The 27,120-nt window shown below is 40.0% G+C and overlaps 1 protein-coding gene across 2 annotated transcripts in view; it reads right to left on the bottom strand.

The window, feature by feature from the left end:
- The window catches only part of GRID2 (glutamate ionotropic receptor delta type subunit 2), a 1,067,823-nt gene that overhangs the window by 108,657 nt on the left and 932,046 nt on the right, over positions 1-27,120 (bottom strand). For both annotated transcript variants that reach the window (XM_083367820.1, XM_083367821.1), the window contains exon 14: positions 15,696-15,862. In XM_083367820.1, the coding sequence (XP_083223946.1) occupies positions 15,696-15,862 (167 nt within the window). The remainder of the gene's footprint in view (positions 1-15,695; positions 15,863-27,120) is intronic.

Below are 27,120 nucleotides of genomic sequence, written 5' to 3' on the forward strand. Positions count from 1 at the left end.
TTGGTAAAAATCAGTCTTCTAACTATCAATTCAAATTAAATGCAGCATTCCCTTCTCTTCCCCTCCCCTCCCCCCTTTCTGAGAATAAACCAAACCAAACAAAAAAAAAGAAATCTCCACTTTAGAAATAGAATATAGTCTATTCAATCTGTCTCTTTCACTCTCTTCCTGCAAAGTACTGTACTTCTGTTGTAGCTATTCTTAAGAGTCAATTTTTCTGACTCACAAGCAGAAAGTATACAGAATTCTGAAGAGCATTGTGAAAAGCAAAGCTTGAAAGAACAGTCCCTAAATCTTAATCTATCCTCAGTGAAATATAGACATTCAACATTAGCATGCACATTTCAGAGGAAATTTAAATAAAAGCCTGTTACAAGACATTTGAAAAAGGCATTGTATCAAAAGGTTATTTCCCTCTCCTATTCCAAATTTAGCAGTTGTGAGGCTCTATAAAGCAGGAACGAAAGTTAACAAAAGACCTGGCATTCATAACTACAAATTACAAGTCTGGAACCCTGTTATGAATTTACCAAATGGTTTTGAGTAAACCGATTTCTTTCTACTTCCCGTATATGTGTATCAGAGTGAGAATAATACTACCCTATTTTGCGCAAATGTTAAAACCCTTTTCAGTGCAGAGGTTAAGGCACTGGAGAGTATCTAGAAACTGCAATTTCCAGTAGAACCTCAGCCATCATAACCTCAGGAGAGTCATTTTCTCACAATCCAAGCTACTATATATGATTGATATGAAGGACAAAAAATGGGAGGAAATGCTATGTATAACCACCCTTAGATCTCGAAATTAGATAGATAGATAGATTGATTGACAGACAGATTGACAGACAGATAGATAGACAGATAGATTGATCTACATATTTTTCCAGATTTGTGAAACTCCTCGACCAATGGCCACAATTGAGCCCAAAAGTTCTGTTGCTAAGTGAGGCAGTTGTTAAGTGAATTTTGCCCCATCTTACAACTTCTCTTGTCACAGTCGTTAAGTGAATCATTGCAGCTGTTAAGTTAGTAACACGGTAGTTAAGTGAATCTGGCTTCCCCATTGGCTTTGCTTGTCAGAAGGTCACAAAAAGTGATCACGTGACCCTGGGATACTGCAATTGTCATAAATATTGATCTGTTGCCAAGGGTCTGATTTTTGATCACATGATCACGAGGATGCTACAAGGGTCATAAGTGTGACAAACAGTCATAAGTCACTTTTTTCAATGCCATTATATCTTTGAACTGTCACTGAACAAACTGTTGTAAGTCAAGGACTACTAATACTATGTCCAGTTATCAAATTGTATGCTGATGCTGTTTTTACATCTGAAATATGAGCATCTAAGTATATACTGTTAGCACCTCTTTAAGAAGAAATACAGGCTTTCGGTGCATGAAGGAAAGTGACCAAAGCACTTTTGAATCTTTCCCATAATATTTTGGGATTTAAAAAACCTTCTCAGGGCCACTTAATGCCTATTTACTTATTCACTGCTCTTCAATTTACTGGGGGCTGGCAACAATGTATTAATAGCAGTTTTATGATTCTCAGTAGTCTGATATTTGTGCACAGCAAATAATACATAACAGAAAAAACAGTAGTACAAAACAAACACCAGTGGTGGCAGAATTACATTCTCTTCCAGCTTATTAACACAAGCATAGAATTACGTATCAGTGGGGTACTTTTCAAAAAGTTGCTGAAAATAGAACTGCATCTTTTCTTCCCTTTGCTACTTTCATTCACTCAACCGATCCCCAACATTAACCACTATTCTTTGAATGATGTCCCTGGTAAAATGGCAGAATTCTTGTTCGCTGAAAAGCTGGCCAATTAAGAGATAAATAAGAGCTATGGTAACCTTTTAAAGTTTTTCACCATGGGCACTGAAATACAGAGAAGGAACAAATGGGATCCAAATATTTATTATTTTTCTAAATGCTTAAATTAATTGAGACTTTATATAGAGCCAGGCAAATGTCTGGGAAGATGGATGAAAATTTGTCATTTTCTTCTCTTAAAGAAAAGAATGGCAAATGCTGCATGAGTGACCTGACAATACGTGGCTGCAGTCAAATCCAATGGAAGAAGCATAGTGCCAGCATAGAAGAATTGCACTTTTATCTGGCAGTTTTCACTATGTTTCACTCCCCGCTCCCTCACAAACCGATTAGAAGATGACTTTTGATCATCTTCACTTTTGCTGCTGTCAGTATGCTGAGTACAGGCAAATACCTATAAAAGATACAGAAAGTCCTCGACTTATGACCCCACAATGGAGCCCAACTTTTCTGTTGTCAAGACAGACATTTGTTAACTGAGTTTTGCCCCATTTTGCGAACTTTCTTGACACAGTTGTTAAGCATAAATTAGTAACACGGTCGTTAAGTGAATCTGGATTCCCCACTGATTTTGTTTGCTGAAAGGTTGCAAAAGGTGATCACCTGACCTTGCCACACAGCAACAGTCATAAGAATGAGCCAGTTGCCAAGCATCTGAATTTTGATTATGTGATTACGGGGATGCTACAAAGGTCATAGATGTGAAAAAATTGGTCACAAGTCACTTTTTTCAGTGCCATTGTAACTTTGAACGCTCACTAAATGAACTGCTGTAAGTTGAGGACTACCTGTAATCAATTCTGCTTCCAGACAATTAGTCAAGAGAAATCAGAAAGAGGGACTCAGCAGCTTTGGTACCCGACATTTCTTTGCTTCCACTCCATGCTACTCAGGTTAAAAAGAAAAGATTGTAGGTGTACTTCTCTTCTCGTTTTTTTGCTAGACGTTATAGGCATCTGCCTGCCATTTTCACAATCTGTTTGTTGTGATATTGGAAGGATACCATGGCAGCATATCTCTACAGCTACTGACAGGAAGATTGGATTCATTAATAAGGTTGTCTGTATTCTTCCCTGGTGTAGTTAGTTTTCAGGATCTGACAAGCAAGAACTTCAAGAATTGGAAGTTGCAAAGTTGGAAAGCACAGTGAATCAAAAGCAAGAAAAAAAAACATAAGGACAAAGATCCCAAAGATGCTTTTTCGCAAGGCAAATGGGCTTTCTTGTTTTTCTTTGAAGACGTTTCTCTTCCCATCCAAGAAGCTTCTTCAGAATTTCCCAGAAGCAAAAAATAAAAATAAAAATAAAAATAAAAAAATGCTAGGAATATTTACTATATGAGGTTGCAAAAATCTGCAGGAACAATAGATGGCAGCAAAGTGTCTTCCTTGGATTTTTTTTTTTTTTGCAGCTCAGACTTGGTATGTTAACATTTCGCTCTGGTTTCCAGTAAGTCAGAAAAACTCAAATTCAGCCTTCAAAAGTAACAACACCCGGTGGATAGGTAGGTCAAGAGCCAAACTGGGAACAGCACAAAAAGTATGCATTGATTTGCTTGCAAATCCATCTCTTTTCTATATGTGGAATGATAAGTGATGGTCATCATCTGGTGCTATGCCAAAGGCAATAACCTGATTCTTATGAACTAATTGAAGCTCACACATAATGACGGCATCCAAAGTTGACAATATAAACACAGTGTTCAGATTCTTCAGATGAACTACCATTACACTTGCTGTACTCTGCCTAATGGATCATGGATTAATATAAGCAGATGTTTCATTATCCATTGCTTTGCTGATGAAGACATAACTCTTCCTTTCCTTAAATGTAAAACAAATGATTTTACTCCATTTACTGCCTCAGAATTCACATCCAACGCCATCTCTGGCTTTAAAACGTAGGCATTATATTATATAATACATGGGGGTTAGTTGGGAATGTGATCTAGAGCAGGGCTTTTCAACCTTTTCACCCATTGTACCACTTTTAGGATAAGGCAATATCTGAGTACCACCAGTCGCCCAGCAAGGTGTCAAAAACTTGACCAAAAAAAAAGGAAAAAAAAAACAATTCGCTTATGACGGCACTGAAAAAAGTGACTTATGACCATTTTTCACATCTATGACTGTTGCAGCATCCCCAGGGTCATGTGATTTACATTCAGATGTTTGGCAACCGATTCATATTTATGATGGTCACATTGTTCCAGGGTCATGTGATTGCCTTTTGCAACCTTGTGACAAGCACTTAACCACCATGTTACTAATCTCTCTCCCTCTCTCTTTCTCTCTCCCTCTCTCTATTTTTTTCTCTCTCTCTCCCTCCCTTTCTTTCTCTCTCCTTTCTCTCTCTTTCTTTCTCCTTCTCCCTCCTTCTCCCTCTTTCCCTCTGTCTATTTCTCTCCCTTTCTCCCATTGTCCCTTCCTTCCTTCTTTCCTTCCTTTCTTCCTTCCCTCCCTCTTTGTCCTTTCCACCTTCCCTCCCTCCCATTGTCATTTCCTTCCTTCCTCCCTTCCTTCCTTCCTTCCTTCCTTCCTTCCTTCCTTCCTTCCTTCCTTCCTTCCTTCCTTCCTTCCTTCCTTCTCCATTTTTACCAAGAAACCTGATGCCCACTTAACTTTTTATGAAACACCTGAGGAAAGTTAGGGAAGATCTATCAACGATACTCAGTGGTTGCTAGCTCATTTAATAAGCTTTATTCCAGCAACAGAAACACCTCGCATTCGCTCGCAGTCGATCCATGCACGCCAACAATGCTGCTGTGGACCGCCCTTCACATGGGATGGAAGACACGCCAAAGCGCCCTTCGCCCTGCTGCCTTCTGCAGATTCAACCGGAGTCCCGGGTGGGGGGGGGGAGATCCAGGGCTGAGGCACACTCGGGGAAGCACACGGCAGCAAATCACAATCAGCTGCTCTTGGGGGACAAAGGCACAAAGCTGGCCAAACAGGGCTCAGAGCGGTTGACTGTCCCAGACCACAGCTGCGCTTCCACCATTCCCAAGGCAGCCCACACAGGCAGAGTGCAGCACAGGGAAGACGCACCAAAGCTTGTCCCAGAGCCTCCCACTGCCAGAAGCCTGCAGTGGTGACATAATGGGGCTTTCAAAAAGTGGGGCGGGTGGCAGTGGCTGCTCACGGCGCCGCCCAAAAGCAAACAGGGCAAAAGCAAGCAGGCGGAGCCTCCTGCTGCTGGAAATCTGCTTGCAAAACGTGGGGTGGCCGGCAGCAGCTACTCATGGCGCTTCCCAAAAGCAAGCAAGGCAAGGCCGTTATCAAGCCCCGGGCATGACAGTCAACCAGGTGTGTGTGTGGAGGAATCCGTGCAGCAACCCAGCTACCTGGCCTGCCAGCCACTCATTGCTCTGCCAATCAGCTGGGAGGCTGAGACTCCGGAGGAATCCGTGCAGCAAACCAGCTGATCGGCAGAGCAATGAAAGGCTGGCTTTGGTGCATCTTCCCTGCGCTGTGCTCTGTCAGTGGCTCAAATCCAGAGTCTCAGCCTCCCAGCTGATGGGCGGAGTAACAAGCAGTTGGCAGGCCAGGTAGCTGGGTTGCTGCACAGATTCCCCTCCCCCCCACAACCGGTTGATTGTCAAGCCCAGGGCTTCATAGCGGCCTTGCCCTGCTTGCTCTTGCCCGGTGCCATGAGCAGCTACTGCTGCCTGCCACGCTTTTTGCAAGGAGGCTTCCGGCAGCAGAGGCTCTGGGATGATCTTTGGTACATCTTCCCCGTGGTGCGCTCTGTTGGTGGCTCAAATCCAGAGTCTCAGCCTCCCAGCTGATCGGCAGAGCAATGAGCAGCTGGCAGGCCAGGTAGCTGGGTTGCTGCACAGATCCCCCCCAACCCAGTTGATTGTTGAGCCCTGGACTCAACAGCCGCTCCTGCTCAAAAGGCAGGGTTCGGTGGCTGGCAAGGTGCTCGTGTGGGGCTCTCCTGGGGGTGGCAGGCTGAACGGGGACCGGCCTTGCCCTCTCCACGGTAGAGCAGCACCCACAGAGGCGGCCAAGGGCATCCAGGGCAAGGCCGCTCCTGCTCAAAAGGCAGGGTTCAGTGGCTGGCGAGGCGCTCATGCGGGGCTCTCCCAGGGCTGGTGGACGATGGGGGAGGAGTGGGCCGATCGCCTTACTGGTACCTGGGACTCCGACGCACCTTCCTGGCCATGTGTGCCCAAAAGAAATGCCAATCAGAAGTCAATCCGGTTGCTGCACAACAAGTCCCTGGGGAGGGCGGGATCTTGCTCTGCGCCTGCGCACGCCGTCTGTAGGGTTCCTGCAGGCCGCTGCCAAGCAGCATGCTTTCCAGAAGCAAGTGAGCTGGGAAGGAGCAGAGCGTGGGGGTTAGGGGTGGGGAGGAGGCAGTGGGGGGAAGGCAGGTGACTCTGCGTACCACCAGCCAGGTGCTCGTGTACCACTAGTGGTATGCGTACCACTGGTTGAAAAGCCATGATCTAGCGAAATGAGACAAGAGGAAAATTTCTACTTACATTCTACCAACTCTTTTGTACTGAACAAAGTGAAATAAAGGTTGGGTGTAATGGTCACTGCAAGAGACAGAAAGGAAATTGAGAGCAAAATGACAGTCGGTCCTAATCAGGCTGATGGAACCACATGAGATAACTGCTGATGGATATCTATACTTTCTAATATCCCCTTCAAGTCAGAATAACAGAGTTGGAAGGGACCTTGGAGGTCTTCTAGTCCAGCTCCCTGCTCAGGCAGGAAACCCTATACCATTTCAGACAAATGGTTGTCTGATCTCTCCTTAAAAAGTTCCAATTTCTAGAGGCAGGTTGTTCCACTGATTAATTGTTCTAACTTCTGGGAAATTTCTCCTTAGTTCTAGGTTGCTTCTCTCTTTGATTAGTTTCCATCCGTTGCTTCTCGCCCTGCCTTCAAGTGCTTTAGACAATAGCTTGACTCCCTCTTCTTTGTGGCAACCCCTGAGATATTGGAACACTGCTACCGTGTTTCCCTGAAAATAAAACCTGGTCTTCTTATTATTATTTTGCCTCCAAGAGACACCAGGTCTTATTTTTTTTGGGGGGGGATGTCTTTTCCACTCATCTCACAGCAGCGGTACTGACACCCCGCCTAGCCTGTCCATTTATTCTGCAGCCGAAGAAGCAACTTCATTCTGCAGCTGAGAATGGAGCTCCGGCCTGCATTTTGCCATCAGAGGCCTTTCCAGAAGGCCTGTGCAGCTGAGAACCGAACTATGGCTTGAATCCATAGCTCGGTTCTCGGCTTCACAGGCCTTTCGGAAGGCCTCTGACTGCGAAATGCAGGCCGGAGCTCCATTCTCAGCTGCAGAATGAAGCTGCTCCTTTGGCCTTAGAAGAAGTGGGGCGGAGAGGCAAGTGTCGATCCTTGGAAGGCCTGGCTGCAATGGTAAGCTCAACCCCCACCCTAGCTTGATTTTTAGGCCTGCACCAAAACCAGGGCCTTTTTGGGGGGGGAGTAGGGCTTATATTAGCCCTCCCAATCATGCTATGGCTTATTTTGGGGGTAGGTTTTACTTTTGGGGGAACACAGTATCATGTCACCCCTAGTTTTTCTTTTCATTAAACGAGACATACCCCAATCCTGCAACCTATCTCCAAATCATGGTATGATAATTCTCTGTTGTTATTGTGATGGGGATCGTTTCAAGGAATGAATGAAGAATGCTATCTGTGCATGCCCAATGAATGAGGATTAGCCCAGTTGCCCAGCTAAAGTAAGTGGCAACTATATCAAGTAGTAGCTATATAGGAAGATGATTGAAGGTGGATGAATATCAAAAGGCATGATTTCATATTCTGTTGGCAGTGGTAAACTACCCTTGTATTTTAGCAAGAAAACCACGTGGATAGATAATAAAGCAATTGATGACATGGTACTGGATAATTGGCCTCTCATGTCAGATGGCATTCAACATCCTATTAAGGAAATGCCAAGGATTTTTTGGAATACTAATGGTGCTCATGATGCAGCTAGATTAGAGCCTTCCAGATGTTAATTGCTGATGTTGTTAAGCAGGAAAAAAAACTTGCAGACAAAAGGTGTTACTATTTATGAATAGTAAATTCATAAGACTAAAGGATATTTCAGTGTTGTTTTCATAGTCATGAACCAAGAATAAGAAAAACAGTACTCAGCGCACAATGCAACGATGACTAAATAATATCAGTTATACTTTGTGGATAGCTCAGTAATATGATAGTTATCAAAAAAAATTGATAACTGTGTCTGGATCATAGCAAAACACACTAGCTCCTGATCAAGAAATCAATGATAAAACATTGCATACTGTACCATGTCCTTATTAGCTATATGCTGAATATACAGTATATTGAGAGAAGCTAGGATGTGGTTTTGATATTGGAAAAAGAAAAATCAATCAGCTACATTAAGTGATGACATTATTTTGATAGCTAAAAAATTGCAAATGATCTACAAATCAAGGAGCACAAAAATGACTGCCATCATCTTCACCATCTTCCACATTTATTTTCTAAGAATACTGTAGCTTCCAAGATGCATGTAGGGTCTAGAAGCATTATTAGAAGTAAACATTGAGACAAAGTCTGGCATTTTGCTTTGCAACATGCTAGCTTTCTGTTAATTTGTAAAACCAAAAATATCTTAAAATAAAATCAAGAGATGGGCACTAAGAGAGTGTCTGCCGACAAGTTTTGGTCATGGACATATATGGTCCTTTGTAAATTTGGGTGTGATATTGTGATAAGTCACTGGGGTATTTTGTTTTAAGCAAGTGAGACTCAGGAGTGTTAGGATGTGATTTCTTTTCCAACTTTGTTGACATTTCATACTTTTAATTCCAGTGATATAAAAGAGGGAAACTACTGGTAGTAGTACTGTGTATGTGTATATTATGTGTATGTGTATCTGTATCTGTATATCTATTTCTATCTGCATGTCTCCATCTTTCCTGTTTGTCTGTCTGTCTGTGTCTGTCTGTCCGTCCGTCCGTCCATCCATCCATCCATCCATCCATCCATCCATCCATCCATCCATCCATCTATCTATCTATCTATCTATCTATCTATCTATCTATCTATCTATCTATCTATCTATCATCTAGTTGGCTAGCTATCATCTGTGCCTTAATCACTTGACCATTCTGGCATTATATAAACAAACAGCATACAGTGGGATTTAATAATTCTAGAAATATTTTCCAGAGTATATTTTGTAACTGGGTCTTAATTTTAACATATTGCTTGCTTTTAGAAACACCTTGCTGAAACTTATGCTAGTATTTCCAAACCAGATTTGTAATAGCAGTAGTAGACTGTTTTTCCTCTTGTGGTTGTGTCTCTCTCAGTTGGTCTCTGTCTTGCCTTCTTCTCGACTCTTCCAGCAATCTCCCAGTTATGTCTGTCAATGTCAGTTCATCTCTGGTCAGGACTTCCAGAGAAGAAACATAAGCATCATAACTTTTATCCAAAGAGGAAAGAATAATGTACACCTGATGCAGCTGTGAGAAAATCAGCTCCTTTTCATGTAGCTCTTGCAGCGTTTTCTTCATAAATGCCAAGTGAGCTAACATATCTCCACCTTTCAGAAGACGAGCCCTAAACAGTTTACGTGTAAGGTGTATATGTGCACCCACACTATCACGAACATAAATTCATCTCAAAGTGTCCCAACACCTAGCAGCAGACTCCTCACCACGAATATGGACAAGCTGCTGGTCATTCAGTGTTAGTCCAATTATGTAAAGAGCTCTTTCGTTATCTTGGTTAAATTTAGCTATCTTCTTTCCATCTTCCTCATCTGCTGGATCCCAAGCAGTCACATCCGGCGGATCATTAACTACAGCCCATAGTCCTTCCTTGCGCAGGAGCAAGCAACATTTAGTGGACCAGGAAACGTAGTTTGTTCCATCTAACCGGGTTATCCAGGAGATACTTGTTGACTGTTCATGTGCCATTTTCAGTTGAACAGATAACACAAACTCAGCTGTCTTAATATGGTACTGTGTACACTAGCTCTCAGTATGTCACTGGGCCCATAACCAATGATAAGGATGTGCAGAGTACCTCTTGAGCTAAAAAGAGCTTGCACAGAAAAAGAGGATACTGAGAGTAGTCAAGTTTACGCAGCAACTACACAGATACACTGAGGTGTGTAAAAAAAGTTTTACTTGTGGAATAATACAATAGCACAGTCCAAGAAAAAGCAGTCCAGATCATACACGAGTAAAGAGATGATAGCAAATAACATTAGTCCAAAGATTATCCAATACAGAGTCTTCTTACCAGTCCGTAAGTGAAAACACAGTTCTTCAGGTTTAGCAAACAGTAGCAAACCCACAAACCACAATAATCAGCAAGTAACAGCAAACGTAATAGAGAGAATAACAGAGAGAAAGAAGCTATGTCTCTAGTTCCCTCTTATGGCCGTTGGAAAAACAGCGTTGGCCAATCATCAGACATTTAAAGTGATACAATACAGTTTCTATTACAACAATACAATCATAGTTTATATATATTGCCAACCTAACCAGTTATAGTTTTCCAAATTTTAAGAGTCCAGCTTTAGTGGATAAAAATATTGGAACTTGTTGTCTGACAACACTTGGAGAGTATGTGATAGAGAAAGTCTGTTTGGCATATAGTGATTCAATTATGAGGGAGAGAAATCTATGAGAAAGAAAAGCAGACATGGCCATTAAAGAAAGGAGGAGTAAGAGTAGGAAATAACAATGCATTTGCTCAGGTGGGCAATATGTATAGTCAGTGTTTGCTACTAAGCTAGCTATGTATCATAATCCTGAAGAAATACAAAAAAACATGCATGTACAGATGCTCAGAATGTGCTTCCACATTATTCATTAAACTGTGCACAGAGGCAGAAGATGCAAAGGAGTCCCTTTAGAGAAAAGTTAATGGCAAACACCAGCTCAGTGAATTATTCTGATCTCTTTAAGACTTTCCAAATGAGTCACAAAATCCTTCCGGCATTTCTCTTCTCTTCCTCAATCGAACAGTTAGGCTAATTTGTATTAGGCTTAATGTGTTTCTTACCCTGAAATGCCAACGGTTTGTAAAATCAACCTCAAAATTTGTCCAAGCAAAGTATTTCTCCAGTGTAATTTGTTTTATTAATGATTACCTCCAGTTTCACATCTCTTTCTATTATCTTAATGGAATTTACAAATGGCCTAATGAAGTTTAAGTAATCTTCAAACCAAAAAAGCTGCAGTTCCCCCTTGGAGAAGAAAGGAAACCATAACTTCCCTAGCTGGGTTACTATATGAACATAAAGACATCCCCAAATTAAATTAAGATAATGATGCTGGGTAAAATGGCTTTTTAGCTCCAGAGTTATCTGATCCTATTAAAATTAAGACTGCAATCCCATACTCACTCACCCAATCTTATTTCTGCCAAGCTCTGTAAGCAGAATATGCAAACAATAAACATTTTAAAGCCAAGCAGAAGGCAAACTAATGCTTTTCTGTATTAGTTTATGAATTAAAATTAAGTGAGTAAAATTGTGGGAAGAAAATATTTCATTGCCATTTTGCCTATTCCATTAAGTACATTTTTGCCAATAATAATTTGCCAATTTCTTTTTTTTAAATTTGTCATAAGTGGTAAGAGCTGTGGTGGTGCAATGGTTAGAAGGCAGTATTGCAGGCTAACTCTGCCCACAGCCAGGAGTTCAAACCTGACTGGCTCAAGGTTGATTTAACTTTCCACCCTTCTGAGGTTGGTAAAATGAGGACCCAGATTGTTGAGGGCAATATGTTGATATTGTAAACTGCTCACAGATACTGAAAAGCACTATAGGGTGATATATAAGTCAAAGTGCTATTGCTATATGTTTGGTCAGAAACAGTCAATGTTTGGTCCAAGATCATTGTGGGAAACACACACTTAACCTTCTAATGTCTCCTCGGAGGGTCTGTGGGCCTACAGTAACATAACATAACATGATGTGACATGACGTGACATGACATGACATAAAATAGGTTGCTCTGAAATTTCAGGTGTCCGTCACTGTTCTAGCTCCATGTTCCATTCTATCTGCTTCTTTCAGTTCTGCTCCTTTCTTTCTGAACATTCTCACTGTAATGTATTGGGTTTTGTCTTACTAAAGTGTACCACGTGGGGTTAATTGCTGGAAGGTTGCTTAAGCAGGGAAGCTGGCTAATGGCTCCCAACTCCTCAGACAACCCGTCTCCAGCGCTGTCATTGGCTGCTTCTAGGGCAGCAATAGGTTTGCTTTAAGCTCTGTTTCCCAGTTCAGTTCCTGTAAGCAAATAAAGAATGATGCTTGCTGAACTCACTCGCCTCCTCTCTTCAATCAAGCACAGAGAACCCAGTATATAACACTCACCATCTAGCTTTTGCATTATCTTCACTTTCCTTAACTTTCAGCTTTTGTATTTAACCTTCACCCATACCAGAAAGAAAGTTCCCTTTCTTAATCTAAGCTTTTCCCACAAACACTCAAGATGCTATGTCATGGTCACCTAGTGATGTCCAATATTACATGACGGTAGACTCCCAGTATTTCACAGAACAAAGCCTGCCTTTCATTCTCTTATCTTAAGAAAGGGGCGGCGGGGGGGGGACATGACTCACTGATGCATTTTAAACAGATCTCCTTCACATGAAAGAATTTGAAATATTGAAGTGAATGTTTGCTAATTCCAGTGAGGAAAAAAATATATTTTTGCTGCTACTTAGCATTCAGAGGCAGCGATTCAGCTTCCTCATCAGAGAGGCAAAGGATGATTTGAAAAACCCACACGAGAGCAGTCATGGAAAACGGTGCCAAGGGAGCTATGAAAACCCTCTCTCATAAGAACGCTTCCTATTGATGCATCTGCTTGCTTGAAACTGCTTTCCACTTTATAATCAGTAAGATTCCTTACTGGCCCTTTCTGCAACTATGGCCCTTGGTCTCTTAAGGCTCAGTTTTCAATACTGATCATCTAATTATTTTCTAATTATGTTAACAACTCTCATCTTTAGTCTCTTCCAGCTCTAGAGTTCTCTCAAACATCTGTTCATCCAGAGATTCATCCCAATATTAAATCAGCCACTACACTAATGTACCTCGATGCAAATCCAATTTTTTGGATAAAAATTTGCATTCTACATTGATTTCCAAATGTATAGAAAGATTATATATATATGCATTTTATGACTAGTGCATTCATGGCTAAATTATAGGAAAAATATGAATGATGAACAGGAAAAGATAGAATCCATGATGCATATTGCTTTGACTATAAAATGCTATATGCTTTGAAGATGCTACTTCTCCATATACTTGCACAGTAATATATACCATATGTAAATATTCCACTGGAATTCTCTTTAATTTGTCACCCTCTATGATCAATCAATTTTTTTTTGCATTTGCCTAGAGAATTTCCCACTAAAAGGTTAATTCTGGATCAGATAAAATTGTGAACATGTACAGCCTGCATTACAATAAGAAAACTCTAGAATAGGTCACTGCATTTTTCTTAAATACCGTAAATACAGTTCAGCTAGAAAATGAAGAACAAAGGACCAAACTGGATAATATAGTATATATATTATATGTAAAATACATATATTTCATGAATGCAGAAGATATGAGGGGAAAAAAAGAGCAAGGCCATTAAGAAAATTACTGTATCTTGCTTTCTGTGTATTTTTGCAGATATAAATTACATGAAAGCAAAGGGCTATTAAACAGGCTGAAAGTGCTAAACTTAATAAATATGGCCCAGTTTCAGTACAAGAAATCCCTTTTGCTGTTTTTAATTCATTTCTGTAGATAATAATGTTAATAAAGTCACATAAAATACTTCCTTGTTTAACAGAATAGTCTGAGAAACACCTAAACATTCAGTACAATAACAGGACATATACAGCTACATTCCGCACTATGCAGTGACTTGTAACACAGACTACAATCTTAATATAATAAAAAAATGATGGCTGCTTAGCATGAGATCTCATGGTGAAGCTGCTGTTGCAGAACGTATTTTTAATGGCAGTTTAGAAAGAGCCATGAGACAATGCAACAATTTATTCAAGAGCATGATTTACACCTCTAAGAGAGATAAGTAAAGCTATGGTTTGACATTCCAGATGTTCAGGTTTAGTCAGTGGTGGGATTCAGCTGGTTCACACCACTTCAGCAGAACCGGTAGCTAATTTTTTGTTGCCCAGGCCCAGAATGGACTTCTGCAAGCAGTATCCACACAGAGAACTGGTTGTTCACATATTTTAATCCCAGCACTGGGCTTAATTCTGCTTTTTTGTGCCTACTCATCCTTCCAATTTGCTGTTGTTTATTTACTGCAGGCACGGCCCATACAAAAGCAGTATTCAAAAAGGCTAAACATATCACATGTCATGCCATATATAAACACTGGCCCAATTAAAATGATAAGAATATTTATGATGTACATTTAGAAAATGTAAACAACACAAGAATGGATTACTTAGTTCCACATTCCCTATTTTTGAAATGACTGTTCTCCAGATTTTAGGCTTCTGTTATGTATGTCACTTTACAGTAGAATCTGACTAATGTATTAATTCCATAGAACAACCCTGCAATCCAAACCCACTAGAAATTGGTCTCTTACATGTTTTTCCAGTATTGCCAAAAATTAGCAACAGACGTGATGTTACCTTTACTGTTATTCTCCATGATATAGATGTACTGGCTTCCAGTGATAGAACAATAGCACTAACTATTTCAACAGCACCATGTCAACTACATATGCTAAAGCAAGATTTGTAAATTCAATTTATTCAACTATATAAATTCTTTTTCCAGATTGCAGAGAAGTAACAAACTATCCTTTGTCCATTCACATATACTGCCAATACATGGTCACTATTTTTATTCACAGAAACCTATATTCACTCTTATAGAAACCTATATTCACAATCTATATGCATCTCTTTTGTATAAACATTGGCCCTTGATAGAGCTTTTTTTCTTTCTCTTTTCCAGAAAGCACATTTACATGACTACAATTTTGAATCACTGTTTCAAATAGGCACTTGATACTTTTGGGGCAGGGCCCAAGATCTTTCTGATCAGGCTAGCCATTGCTGATATCCACTTAATCTTTTACAAGAAAAGGTTTCTCAAAGTTAGTAAAATACAGTTACAATATTAAGATCTGGATGAGGCAAGATCTATGTTTCAAGTTTTCTATGTTCATGCCAGAAATTATAAGCCAACTAGTCAAAGTATTTGAGCACCTATAAAATCTTCAGTACTTGTAGGGTATGGTCCAAAAAGTAAAGATGACACATTCATGATGGTGCAATCAGAACTCTGCCTCTTTTTTAATCTAACCTGATAATCCAGAGGTTCTCAACATTTTCTTCACCACGGACTCTCTTTAAATACCTTTTGTGGCTGTGGACAATGGTCACAGACCCCCAAGACTTGATTTAAATAATAACATTTCTTCAAGCCTTTGCAGACTCTATGTGATGATATCGCTGCTCCCCAAGGCCCATGGACCACAGGTCAAGAACCACTGTCATAATCATTTCTACTGAAACAGCTGTTCATATACTATGTGTTATAGCTCTTTATCATTGTCTTCTGACCAAACTCAAACATGTTTTTTTTTAATTCCAGCAAAAAATTGATGATTCCCAGTCTTACCCCCAATCAAAATCAGTGCAATTATGTTGAACTACTTTATGGTCAACTACAATATAAACCATCCTCTGCTTTATTGTTCTTATGGAGCATCATAATTATGCTCCAATCCATTCAGGTATAAGGTGATATACTTTCTGACACAAACAAAACCAAAAGTCTTACGACAACTTTGGTATTCTTCTAACAAAATTACCTTTGTGAGAAGACATCTCTGTAGGGGCTTCCATGTTGAAGAGCTATTCCATATCCTCGATCTGCAATAGTATTTCCAACAGTGTAGAAGGAACAATCTGGGTCATTCAGAGCGACATATTCCAAAACTGCTGCATCCCAAACAAAGGCGTAATTTCCATATTTGACCTGAAACCACAAAAGAAAATATGATCCAATTTTGCTATGAATGTTTTGAAAAAAAAAGAAAGAAACAAACACCAGCTATGAACATAAACAATACCCTTTACAGGCTATTTGAAAGAGTAGGAGGTTTTATAACATCATTTTCAGTGAAATGAAAATGAAAAATCTCCCAGCCAGAAACCTGTTTCATTTATAGGGCACCTTCTTTCATTAAACTTAAGTAGCCAACTGTAAAGGAAGAGTTAGGCCATGGGTGTCAAACTCGCTGCATCACGTGATGTGTTGTAACATATTGTGACTTTTTTTGCATTGCTGGAGCTGGGGTGGATGCAGCTTCCACATGATGCAACTGGCCTGCGGGCCAGCAGTTAACACCCTTGAGTTAGGCTATCACAATTCATGCAATAATATGGTTTCTGATACTGATTCAGAAGATACAATTAATGCTGGATAACAATGGCCAGGTTATTAACTGGCTTGTCAACTATATTACTACACTGGTTGCTTCTTTGCAACTAAACCAGATTCAAAGTCCAACATATTATAACACAAAATTCTAAACAACTCAGTTACACCAGCCTCCAAGCTCTTACAGTCTTCATGGAGGTGATCACTTGGGATGATCAAAGAAAATGTTAATTGAAGTGGCACAGATTCTATCAATGATCTCTTCTTGGCTAGCATTCCAGTCCTAACGATTGCTTTTTTACCAATTCCCATTGCTAGTTTTCATCGCTTCCTTTTATTCTTTGACATTGTTTTATAACCTCACTGTAAAATGCTTACAGAAGACCAATCGATAATAACTAGAAACCTCATATTAGTGCCGCATAACAGAGTGAGCGCCTGCTACTCGTCCCAGCTTCTGCTAACCTAGCAGTTCGAAAGCACATAAAAATGCAAGTAGAAAAATAGGGATCACTATGGTGGGAAGGTAACAGCGTTCCGTGTGCCTTTGGCATCTAGTCATGCCAGCCACATGACCACGGAGACATCCTCAGACAAGTGCTGGCTCTTCAGCTTTGAAATGGAGATGAGCACCGGCCCCTAGAGTTGGAAACGACTAGCATGCATGTGCAGGGGAAACTTTACTTTTACATACACACACACACACATACACACACACACACACAGACACACGGTGTGGGAAAAATGTTCCATCTAGGTACTGACAGATTTAGATCTCTGGGTCACAATAGGTGACAGGATGTAACTAATCTTGACTGATCTAAGCAGCTCTGAACACGATTGATTCTTTTGTGAGAGATCCCCAGGAAATTCCAGGATTGTAGATTAGATTGGAAGATCTAAGGACATCCTAGGGAAAGATGTAAGGAAATCCCTTTCATAGTGTTGCCAAGCAAGTAACATGGACATAAGAAGGAGACTTTTATTCAAAGGAGAATTCATTCATTTATTCTACATCTTCATCAAGATGCTATGTCCTCTACTTGAAGACTTTAGGTTGCTTATAAGAAGCAACTATTAATGGGCTTCTCAACTTCCAATACTTCCAAGTATGTACTGTGTTCCAGTATTTGAGAGGTATTCCAGTATTTGAAGAAGTACATATTCCAGTATTTGAGTGGCTGCCGCAAAGAAGAGGGGGGTCAACTTATTTCCAAAGCACCAGAGGGCAGGATAGGAAACAATGGATGGAAACTAATCAAGGAGAAGCAACCTGGAATTAAGGAGAAACTTCCTAACAGTGAAGACAATTAACCAGTGGAATAGCTTGCCATCAGAAGTTTCTGTTGCTAAGCAAGACAGTTGTTAAGTGAGTTTTGCTCCATTTTACGACCTTGGTAGCAATAGTTGTAAAGCTAGTAACACAGTAATTAAATGAATCTGGCTTCCCCATTGAATTAGAAAGTCAGAAAGTCACAAATGGTGATCACATAACCCTGGGTATTTGTAATAATCCTCTTCTTCCAGACCTTCAGTTCTCACTATTTTTCCAACTAAGAGTAGCACATTTGGCCAGTCCAAACACCATTGCAATGTCTTGGCTGTATATATGGATAGTGTTGAGCAGGAATTCTATTTCAGATTGTGTTTTTATATGCAGTTTCAAATTATCCATGTAAAGGAGTAGGGTAGCATGGAAGATTTTTTTTGGATGTTTGATAGCCATGGCCTGACTTATTCAGTCCTGTTACCTGTTATTTCTGGGTACTTGATTATCCAATCATGTGGCAAGGAATTGAGTGCCTTTTTGTAATCGATTCCATGCTACATTCAAGTTGGTCTTCTTTCTCTTCAGTTTTCCAGAATCATGTCAATTACGAGCTGATTTTTTTTTGTTCCTCTGCTGTTTGGGCAGCATCCTTTCTTCTCAAGTGGAAAAAGCTTGTTTTCACCTAAATGCTGTTGGACTGCATCTAAGTGTTCCAATATCTCAGGGGCCGCCACAAAGAAAAGAGGGTCAACTATTCTCCAAAGCAACCTGAAGGCAAGACAAGAAGCAATGGATAAAAACTAATCAAAGAGAGAACCAACCTAGAAGTAAGGAAAAATTTCCTCACAGTTAAAGCAATTAATCAGTGGAACTGCCTCCAGAAGCTGTAGGTGCTCTAACACTGGAAGTTTTTAAGAAGGGATTGGACAGCCATTTATCTGAAATGTTATAGGGTTTCCTACTTGAACAGGGTGTTGGACTAGAACAGACATGTGAAACTTGCAATGTCACGTGACGTCGCACAACATATTGGGACGGTTTTGCCATTGCCGGCAACGGGGTGGGCGCAGCTTCCGCATGACGCATCTGGTCCGCGGGACAGCAGTTTGACACCCCTGGACTAGAAGATCTCCAAGGTCCCTTCCAACTCTGCTAAATACTACAGCAGTTAGCAATTTGAAAGTTTTTGGTAAGCAGGTAATTAATCTGTAGTTGCCTGATCATGCTCCTTTTGCTGGATCTTTCATTATCCGATTGTCTTTTCTTCCACCATTTGTTCTGTTATTACAAATTATTTCATTGCAGCTTCTTCTTTATTTTTATCCACATCATTTATCCAAGCTTCATTCTTGTTGAATTTATTTGGGTTGTCCCATAGCTGCACTCCAGAGCTGAATTGTTTTTTTGACAGATCCAATCTGGCCAGATCCTGGTGATACAATCACCAGGATCATAGATTTAGTCTCCCAAGCTTTTGGACTCATTCTAGAGTCCATCCTCAGGGAACTTCTCTCACCAGAATGGTCTGAATGTAAAAAAAAGTAGCACTCCCCTTTAAAAGTTGCTGAAAAATGGGAAATTATCATATTAACCTGGACCACCCCAACCCTCGCTCATCTTTACATCTGCTACTTCCCAGTTATCTATGGGGATATTTGCTATTTCATCAAACCAATTCTTTTATCTGTTGTGTCAGCTTGATTCTTTGCACATTGCCTGTTCTCTACCTGTCTGAAGAAGGCAGTTGCATTCTCTCAGGGGTCCCACACAGTACATTTCCTTTAATACTCCAACCAATTACACTATCTCTAAAGGAAAGCCAAGGAAAATTAATTAAATGTGTAAAGTCAACATAGAATAAATATGTAACCACTTATAAAATAAACAACACAATTTACAGAACAGGCTTCCTGGGCTAGGTAAATCAAAGGGGAATTATAAAAAAATCCTGGCAGAATATTACATTACACCCTATCATTATTAGATTACTGTTCAATGTTATAGATGATATTTTTCAAAATCTGTTTACTTGCAGGAATTACTGAAATGTACCAGCCTAGTTCCTCACTTCTGAGATGCACCAGAGGCATTTTTGCCTTGTCATGCAGGATTTGACCCCCACCTTTACTGCAAAAGAATATTTCATGTTTTCTTGAATAAACAAACCAAAGGGTACATACTGTATGTGTAAGGAGGTGAGTTGCTCATGATTTTAGAGCTGAAGTTAAACTTTAAGAAGAGATCCAATGTGATAATATTAGACTGAGTTTTGCAAGTTTCAAACTCTAAGACATTGATATTGAATCATTTATCAACAGGACTGTATTTTATGCCATCAATTTGTAGCGCTTAGAAGAAAGCCAGTATGCTTGCATGCTATCCTTCTTCTCTTTCTTTCACCTGTTCTATAGATCTTGACTTTTATGGCTGCTTTCCAAATCTAGAGCATTGATTCACAACCATTTCCTCTAAGGCAGGGGTGTCAAACTCAATTTCATTGAGGGCCGCATCAGCATTGCGGTTGCCATCAGGGGGCCGGGTGGGTGTGGCCTACTGGGTGGGCATGGCTAAAGTGCGTTCGCATCAAGGGTGCCTATGGGGGCCTGGGCAGGAGTGGGACAGATCTGAGGGTCTCTGGCAGGAGGAGGGTCTCTGGGCCAGGGCCAAGGCAGCGGGGGCCGTTCCCTCACTGTTTCCAGAATGGCTTCGCGGGCCGCATGAAACCAGTTCGCGGGCTGGATCTGGCCCCCGGGCCTTGTGTTTGACATGTCTGCTCTAAGGTGTGAACTGGAAATTCCATAACTGAAATGTAAAATGATTTGTATTTGCATGAATGCAAGGATAGGAGTGATCAATAGCTCCATGTATCCAAGCAGTAGCTGGAGCTCCATTAACATTTCTCCCACTTTTCAATATGTTCTTTCATTTCAGTCTTAGAATATTTCCATTTACACATACAGTATTTCTAGTGTTATATGTTACTTACAGTGTTGGACTAGAATTACAGAACTTCCTGGATGTCTGTGGATCCACCCATTTTCTTGGGCCAGCTTACTTTACAGGATTGCTGAGATACAACAAAGGAGGATCTCCATGTAAGCTGTTTTGTGGTCCTAGAGAAAAGGCGGGTTATGCATCAAGCAAATCCTTTCACTATCCTAATCATGGTCTTTGATATAGTTCAGATCCTCAAATTATTTTTCTTCTATAGGATCTCCAGGATAAAATATATTAATTCAGAGCTGCCCATAGATTTTTTTTTATAGCAATCATAAGCAGGAAGAAATCAATATAAAGAGTAGCATAAAATTAAAAATGATGAGTAGATCAGCTTGATCAGCAGGTGTAGAAAATGGAAATATTGGTTAATTCTATTTTTGCCTGGTTTCTGATGCTGTTATTGATTGGGGGTAAATGCAGTTTCAGGGTTCAGCTAGAAAATGAACATTCTTCTTTCTTTTAGCAAATGCTACTATCTTTTTACTTGGAATATTACAAATGCATTAGAAATTTTGGATAAGGAGAAAAAATGAATTTATTTATTTGCTATAATTTTCAGTCCAACCCATGAAAAAGAAAAGACAGAGACTGAATTTAAACATTGAAAAGTTCAAAATAGTTTGCTTAAGGAATAGGAAGGATAAGTTGGAAGAAAGAGAAAAAAATTCAAGGCTTGCATTTAATGTGAACCTTGTTCATTTGAATTTTCCAAATCCATATGCATTGTTATGAATCTTAGGAGCATGATGAGGGGAAGGAAGAGAACCAAACAGCAGTTCAGAATTGTATGTTGACCATTGCTATATTACTGGCTAATTTGTTTTGATGCTACAGAGGTACTATTGTTGACTTACCTGCTACATTATGTATTATGGAAGATCTTTAAATTTTTGAAACCTCAGTTCATACCAATGAATGCTAAAAGAGACTACACTAAGAATTTAAATTCAAGGTACATGAGTCACCTTCATTAAATTATAATGCAGATGTATTATTTGGGTAGACAGGCAGACACTTCTAGTTGCTTATAGCATTTTTAGAACTAATCTCAGTATTATCGTCTGAAATAGATGAACTTTTAAGTTTTTTTTCCAGCGCTATTACTTAGAAGAAGTATAGGAAAGAAAAGCTGTTCAAGATAGGACTCAATCATCTGAATATCATTCCCTGCACAGAGAATATTTGAATTCCTACATTCTGCATTTCTACATTATTATATTGCCATTTTGTGTGGAGATAATGGTATTTCAGCATAGTAGCAAATTGGAATTTGGGACACAGGCTTCCTCCATAACCACTTGGGATCAGCAAAGCAGAACTAGCATAAAGGAGATATAATCATTCATCAGAAATCATGATTTTCCAGTTAATAGGGTAAAAAATATGAACACTACGAACTAAATCTTGATTTCCATCACATTTTGCTAGTGCTCACACATATCTGCTACCCTCAGGGAGTCATTGTGCATGAGACCAAAAGGAAAAGTATGATCAATTGATGAAAATCCCCCAATTGATATTACAAACCAGACAATGCTTGAGTTAAGATAAGTCATTTTTATTCCTGCACTGAATTGGAAGTAAAGCTATTACCTGTAGATATTTTTGTGGCTCATATAATGTATATTAATTGTGAAATATATTTCTGAACAATATACACAGCTTCTAAGAACAACACTAGTGATATACTGATCATTTTCACATGAATGGTTACCGATGGCTTGTTCCCAACACTTCCTTTACTTGCAGCTATATATGCACAGCCTGAGAGCATCTGAGTTACTCCATTGCTGTATTTGCACTTAATTAGGAAGGTATGAATGGATGATTATATGAGTTCCTATGAATCTCAGAATGAATTTATTATAGAATCAGTCAGTTCTTTTCTGGTAGCAGATATCTAGATAATGAAGTATGTGAAGGGGCAGCTGAGAATTCTCCTAAATAGACCTATCTAATGAATATGGTTGCTGAAAAAACTTACTATAGGAGGTTTATAGAAGATAAATCCTGCTTTGGTCTAAAAAAAGTCTTATACCTATGTATTCATATCCATAATACATAGGCTCAGCTTCAAGTTGATGCTAATCCACATTCAGACACAGAATGGCCAATAAATATGTCAAATGTTTGTGTGCAGGGCTAGTTAAGTATGTGCCCCCAAATTCCTTTATCTCTGCACCTTTACTTCAGACTATCAAAGTCCTATCCCAATGCTTGGAGACTGTATGGACCTGAATGGAGAGGAACTGTCTCTGATTCAGTCTTACTCAGTGACAATGCATCTTGGGGTCATCTGCTTTGCTAGACATTCCATATTTGATCTTGGATGATGTTGCACTTCCCCATTCATGGTGATGTACAATATGGAGGTCTTCATGGACTCACAGCTCCTGCTCAAGGCCTTTACACAGTTGTACTCATTCTTAATCAGGAAGACCTACAAATCATTACTCATGCTTATTCACTTCCAAGCAATGTGTTCTACTTGCGATTAAAGACCACTCAGATGTTTTAATTGATCAAGAATGCCAGTTACGGGCATGCTTTTGTAAGTTCATGTGACACCTTTGCTTCACAAGCTGCACTGGTTACCAAGGTGCTTGTTAGGACTGATAATACTCTGCAGCCACACAGCCTGGTTATTTTAGGGAATGACAGTTTCCATGGCATCTATCTCACAATTAAAGTTGACATGATTGGCATGCTTCAGGTTCCCTCAGTTAAACAATGTCATATATCAGGACTCAACAAATATGCCTTGTGTGTTGCAGTGTCTGGAATGAGGTTCCCCTGAACTCTAGATGAATTTAGATAAATCTAGAACATCCCACCCTGTTAATATTCTGAGGAGTAATAAAGACCTGGCAGTTCCTTCAGGCCTTGGACTAAAATGTTTGGTACCCCTTTTGCTCAGTGTAGGAGATTGCTGAGATCCCCTACATTGGACATTTGCTAGTTCACCTTCTTACAGGTTATTCTTTTTCTTTGTTTTGCCTATTTTTGTTGTCTGTATTGCTATCATATCATTTTTATATTATTAGCTGTATTATGAGCTGCTCAGAATTGCTTGGAGTCATGTGGCATCCAATGCAATGCAATGCAATGCAATGCAAAGCAATGCAATCCAAAATAATGGATGACCTTTGGAGGGCTTGAGACAGGGGTGTGGCAACCATTTTGGTTCTTCTGGCTCTCTCAGTACCTTTAAATATGTCTATGCAGATTCTCAGTCATCCAGGTCATGGTTGTGCCAAAGATGCTTTTTCAAAAGGCACCTGGACTTTGTTTTTCCTTGGAGATATTTTGCTTTTCATCCAAGAAGTTTTTCAGTTCTGACTGAATGATGGAAGATGGAAGGATTTGTATTCCTTGCAGTCATCTGGTCATTAGTACTCTTTCTGAGAGTAGTTGAGGCAACTTGGAGGTTTATCTATGCCCTTGAAGTCACCTAAATAGTTCAAATGGATATAAACCTCCCCCCTCTGATGAGAGAGGGGTGTTCAGTCTTAATGTTAGATGGCCTCTTTGACTCCTCTTTCAAACTAGCAGTAATCTGTAACTATAATGTGGACTTTGCTGTCTTCAAAAGAGTGACCTTTGTCTTTTAAATGCAAATAGTCCGCTGAATCTTGTCCTGACGGATTTGTTTTCCTATGTTGTGCCATGCATTTGTGAAGTGGTTGTTTTGTTTCTCCACTGTACAGATCTATACATCTCTCACTGTATTGTACTGCATTCAATACCATCAACCATGGTATCCTTCTGGTTCAGCTATGGGGTAGGTGGGTGGGAGAGAGAGGCATTGATTTGCAGTGGTTCTCCTTCCTATATGGCTAGTTCTAGTTAATGTTGTGGGGGCAGAGCTCAAAACCTAGGCCCTTGCAAGGTGGGGCCCTCAGGGATTGGTTCTTTTGCCTCTCCTCTTTAACATCTACATGAAACCACTAGGTGCACTTGATTGACAGGGTGCAGTATCATCAGTATGCTATTGACATCCAGTGATACATTTCCACCATTGCCTTTATAGCTATGCCTGGAGGCTGTGAGAATCTGGATGGAGAGGAACCAACTTCGACTTAACCCTGGCAAGATGGAGTGAGTTTGGAGTTTTGCCTCTCTTTAACTCTGGATGGTGTTTCACTTCCCAAACTAAACAGATACACAATTTGCATGTCCTCCTGGACTTAGGCTTCTACTCAACAGGCAAATGGCAGCTGTGCCTGGTGGTGGGCTTTGCATAGATTTGTCTTGGTGCCAATTGGACTTTTTCCTGAGCTGGGAGTCACTCATACCTTTAGTCCCTTCCCACATGGACTACCACAATCCACTTTACATTGGGCTGCCCTCGGAGACCACTTGGAAGATACAACTGGTCCAAAATGCAGCTGTACACATCATACTAAGATGCTTCATGTTTCACCCACATTACAGCTCTGCGAGCTACACTGACTCCTAGTTACACTGACTCCTAGTTTCCTTCTGCGTATAACTAAAGGTGCTGGTTATCATGAAGGACACATGACCAGGTTATTTGTGAGATTTTCTATCTCTGACAGTATCTGCCTAGCTCAGGGGTAGGCAACCTTGGTTCTTTTATGAGTTGTGGACTTCAATACCCAGAAATCCTGAACCAGCCATGCTGACTTAGGAATTCTGGGAGTTGAAGTCCACAAGTCATAAAAGAGCCAAGGTTGCCTACTCCTGGCCTAGCTTATCAGATTGGGTAGGGTAGGCATTCTCCAGGTCATTTCCGTACAATGTGGGGGCTTGGAAGTGTGCCTTTTTGTGGCTGCCCCAACCTTAGGGAACATACCCTCTTCCCTGATGATCCGGTAGCCTCCCCGTTTAACCTCAATACCATAAAGACTTTTTTTTTTACCCAGGCACTGGGGTAGAATGAAAATGTCTTTGGTTGGGTGTTGAGGCAACAGCCATGGGAATGGCTGAGGTGCTAGTTTTTGTTTTATGTTTTTATTGTTTTTGTGGTTCAGGATTTATTGTTGTGAGCTGTCCAGAATTGTGTTCTAAGATGAGTAGCCATAGGAATGTTTTTAAAAAAATAAATGAAAGAAATATGAAATGAAATCAAAAGAATAATCATAGTTGTCTAAACAAAGATATTTCTGATTTTATTTTTTTAATTAAACATACGAATCCTGGCACTTTCTTGCTACGACCCACAAAAAGGTTTCTGAAATATCAAGAAAGTATTCCTCTCTTAATAATGATCAGTGATTCATCACTAACTCTGATGCAATTAACCCATTTTAACAAGGCAGAAATATCCACTTTAGGCACAGTAAAACTTTGCTGCCCTTTTTAAATATTGCTTTCATGTTGCTTGGATACAGTGAAGCACTATTGGTGAAACTGGAGCTCTCCAAGTAGAATCATATTCACAGGATAACATTAAAAATAATAATCTTAGATGACAATGTCAAACTGACCTCATAGCACCATAGGTACATCCTACCCAATGCAAGTTGCTATGGTACTGCTTCAATTCACAGAAATAAACAGAAAAGAAGCAATGATACCATTTGCTTGATAGCTCACAAGGTTGTTATAATAGCCAGTGAGAATGATTTGGGAGACAGGAGGAAAAGCTGCAATGTAGACAATTGTCTTTTAAACAAAATCCAAAAGAGGGATGGGGGTAGAAAAAGCATTTCAAAAAGCAGTTCTCTGAAAAGTAAAGGCAGAGCAGGGGAGAAGTTCTTTCAGACTTGCAAGATTCTGTTACATATGGGCAGCTTATAACAATTACAAACAACAGACTTCTGTTTTTTGCATTTGCAGCGCATGGCCATGCGAGAGCGGATCTCCGCTTCCCACGGCTAATTTCTTCCTGCTTGGGGAACCCTAGATGGATCTGAAGTTGCCCCGGAGAGGTGACTGTGAAGGAGGGGCACCCCGTCAATCATGAAGTGATGGCAATTTCTTTATTTGATCTGGGGAAAGCCCTCCGAATCCAACAGGAGAAAGGCTAGTGTGAGATCAGCTTCTAGCCCAAGCTGCTTGCAGCCTAAGTCCCAGAGGACGAACTTAAACATCGGTGAATAGCGTGCTTGGAATTGGTGAGAGTACTAATCTTCTTTCTTTTATCTACTATTTAAATCCTTGAAAAGATCCAAAAAGCAAGAAAACCTCCAGAAGTGAAGGGAGGAGATTATATCTCCATTCCCTTACAGACGGAAGCGGAAAATTAACATAAAAGGTTGAAAGACATATACTAAAATTTGATTTAAAATATTTCAGTCTGGACAAATCTAGGAACTAAAAAACTGTCAAGATTATACCCTAAAATATCTGATGGAATTATAAAAATATATAACAAAAATTTAATTTAATTTAATTTAATTTATTAATATTTCTATACCGCCCTTCTCCCGAAGGACTCAGGGCGGTGTACAGGAAGAAAAAAGAATAAAACAAGACAAGAATAAAACATAAAGTTACAAAAATTAAAAAGTAATTAAATACATGCCCATAAAAACAATAAATACATTAATAAAACCCCCAATAAAATGATAATAAAAACCCCAGCAATCCCACCCTCAGGCCAGGCCGGCTTGTTCGA

Source organism: Vipera ursinii (genome assembly GCF_947247035.1).
Source record: "Vipera ursinii genome assembly, chromosome: 7".
NCBI classification, from domain to species: Eukaryota; Metazoa; Chordata; class Lepidosauria; order Squamata; family Viperidae; genus Vipera; species Vipera ursinii.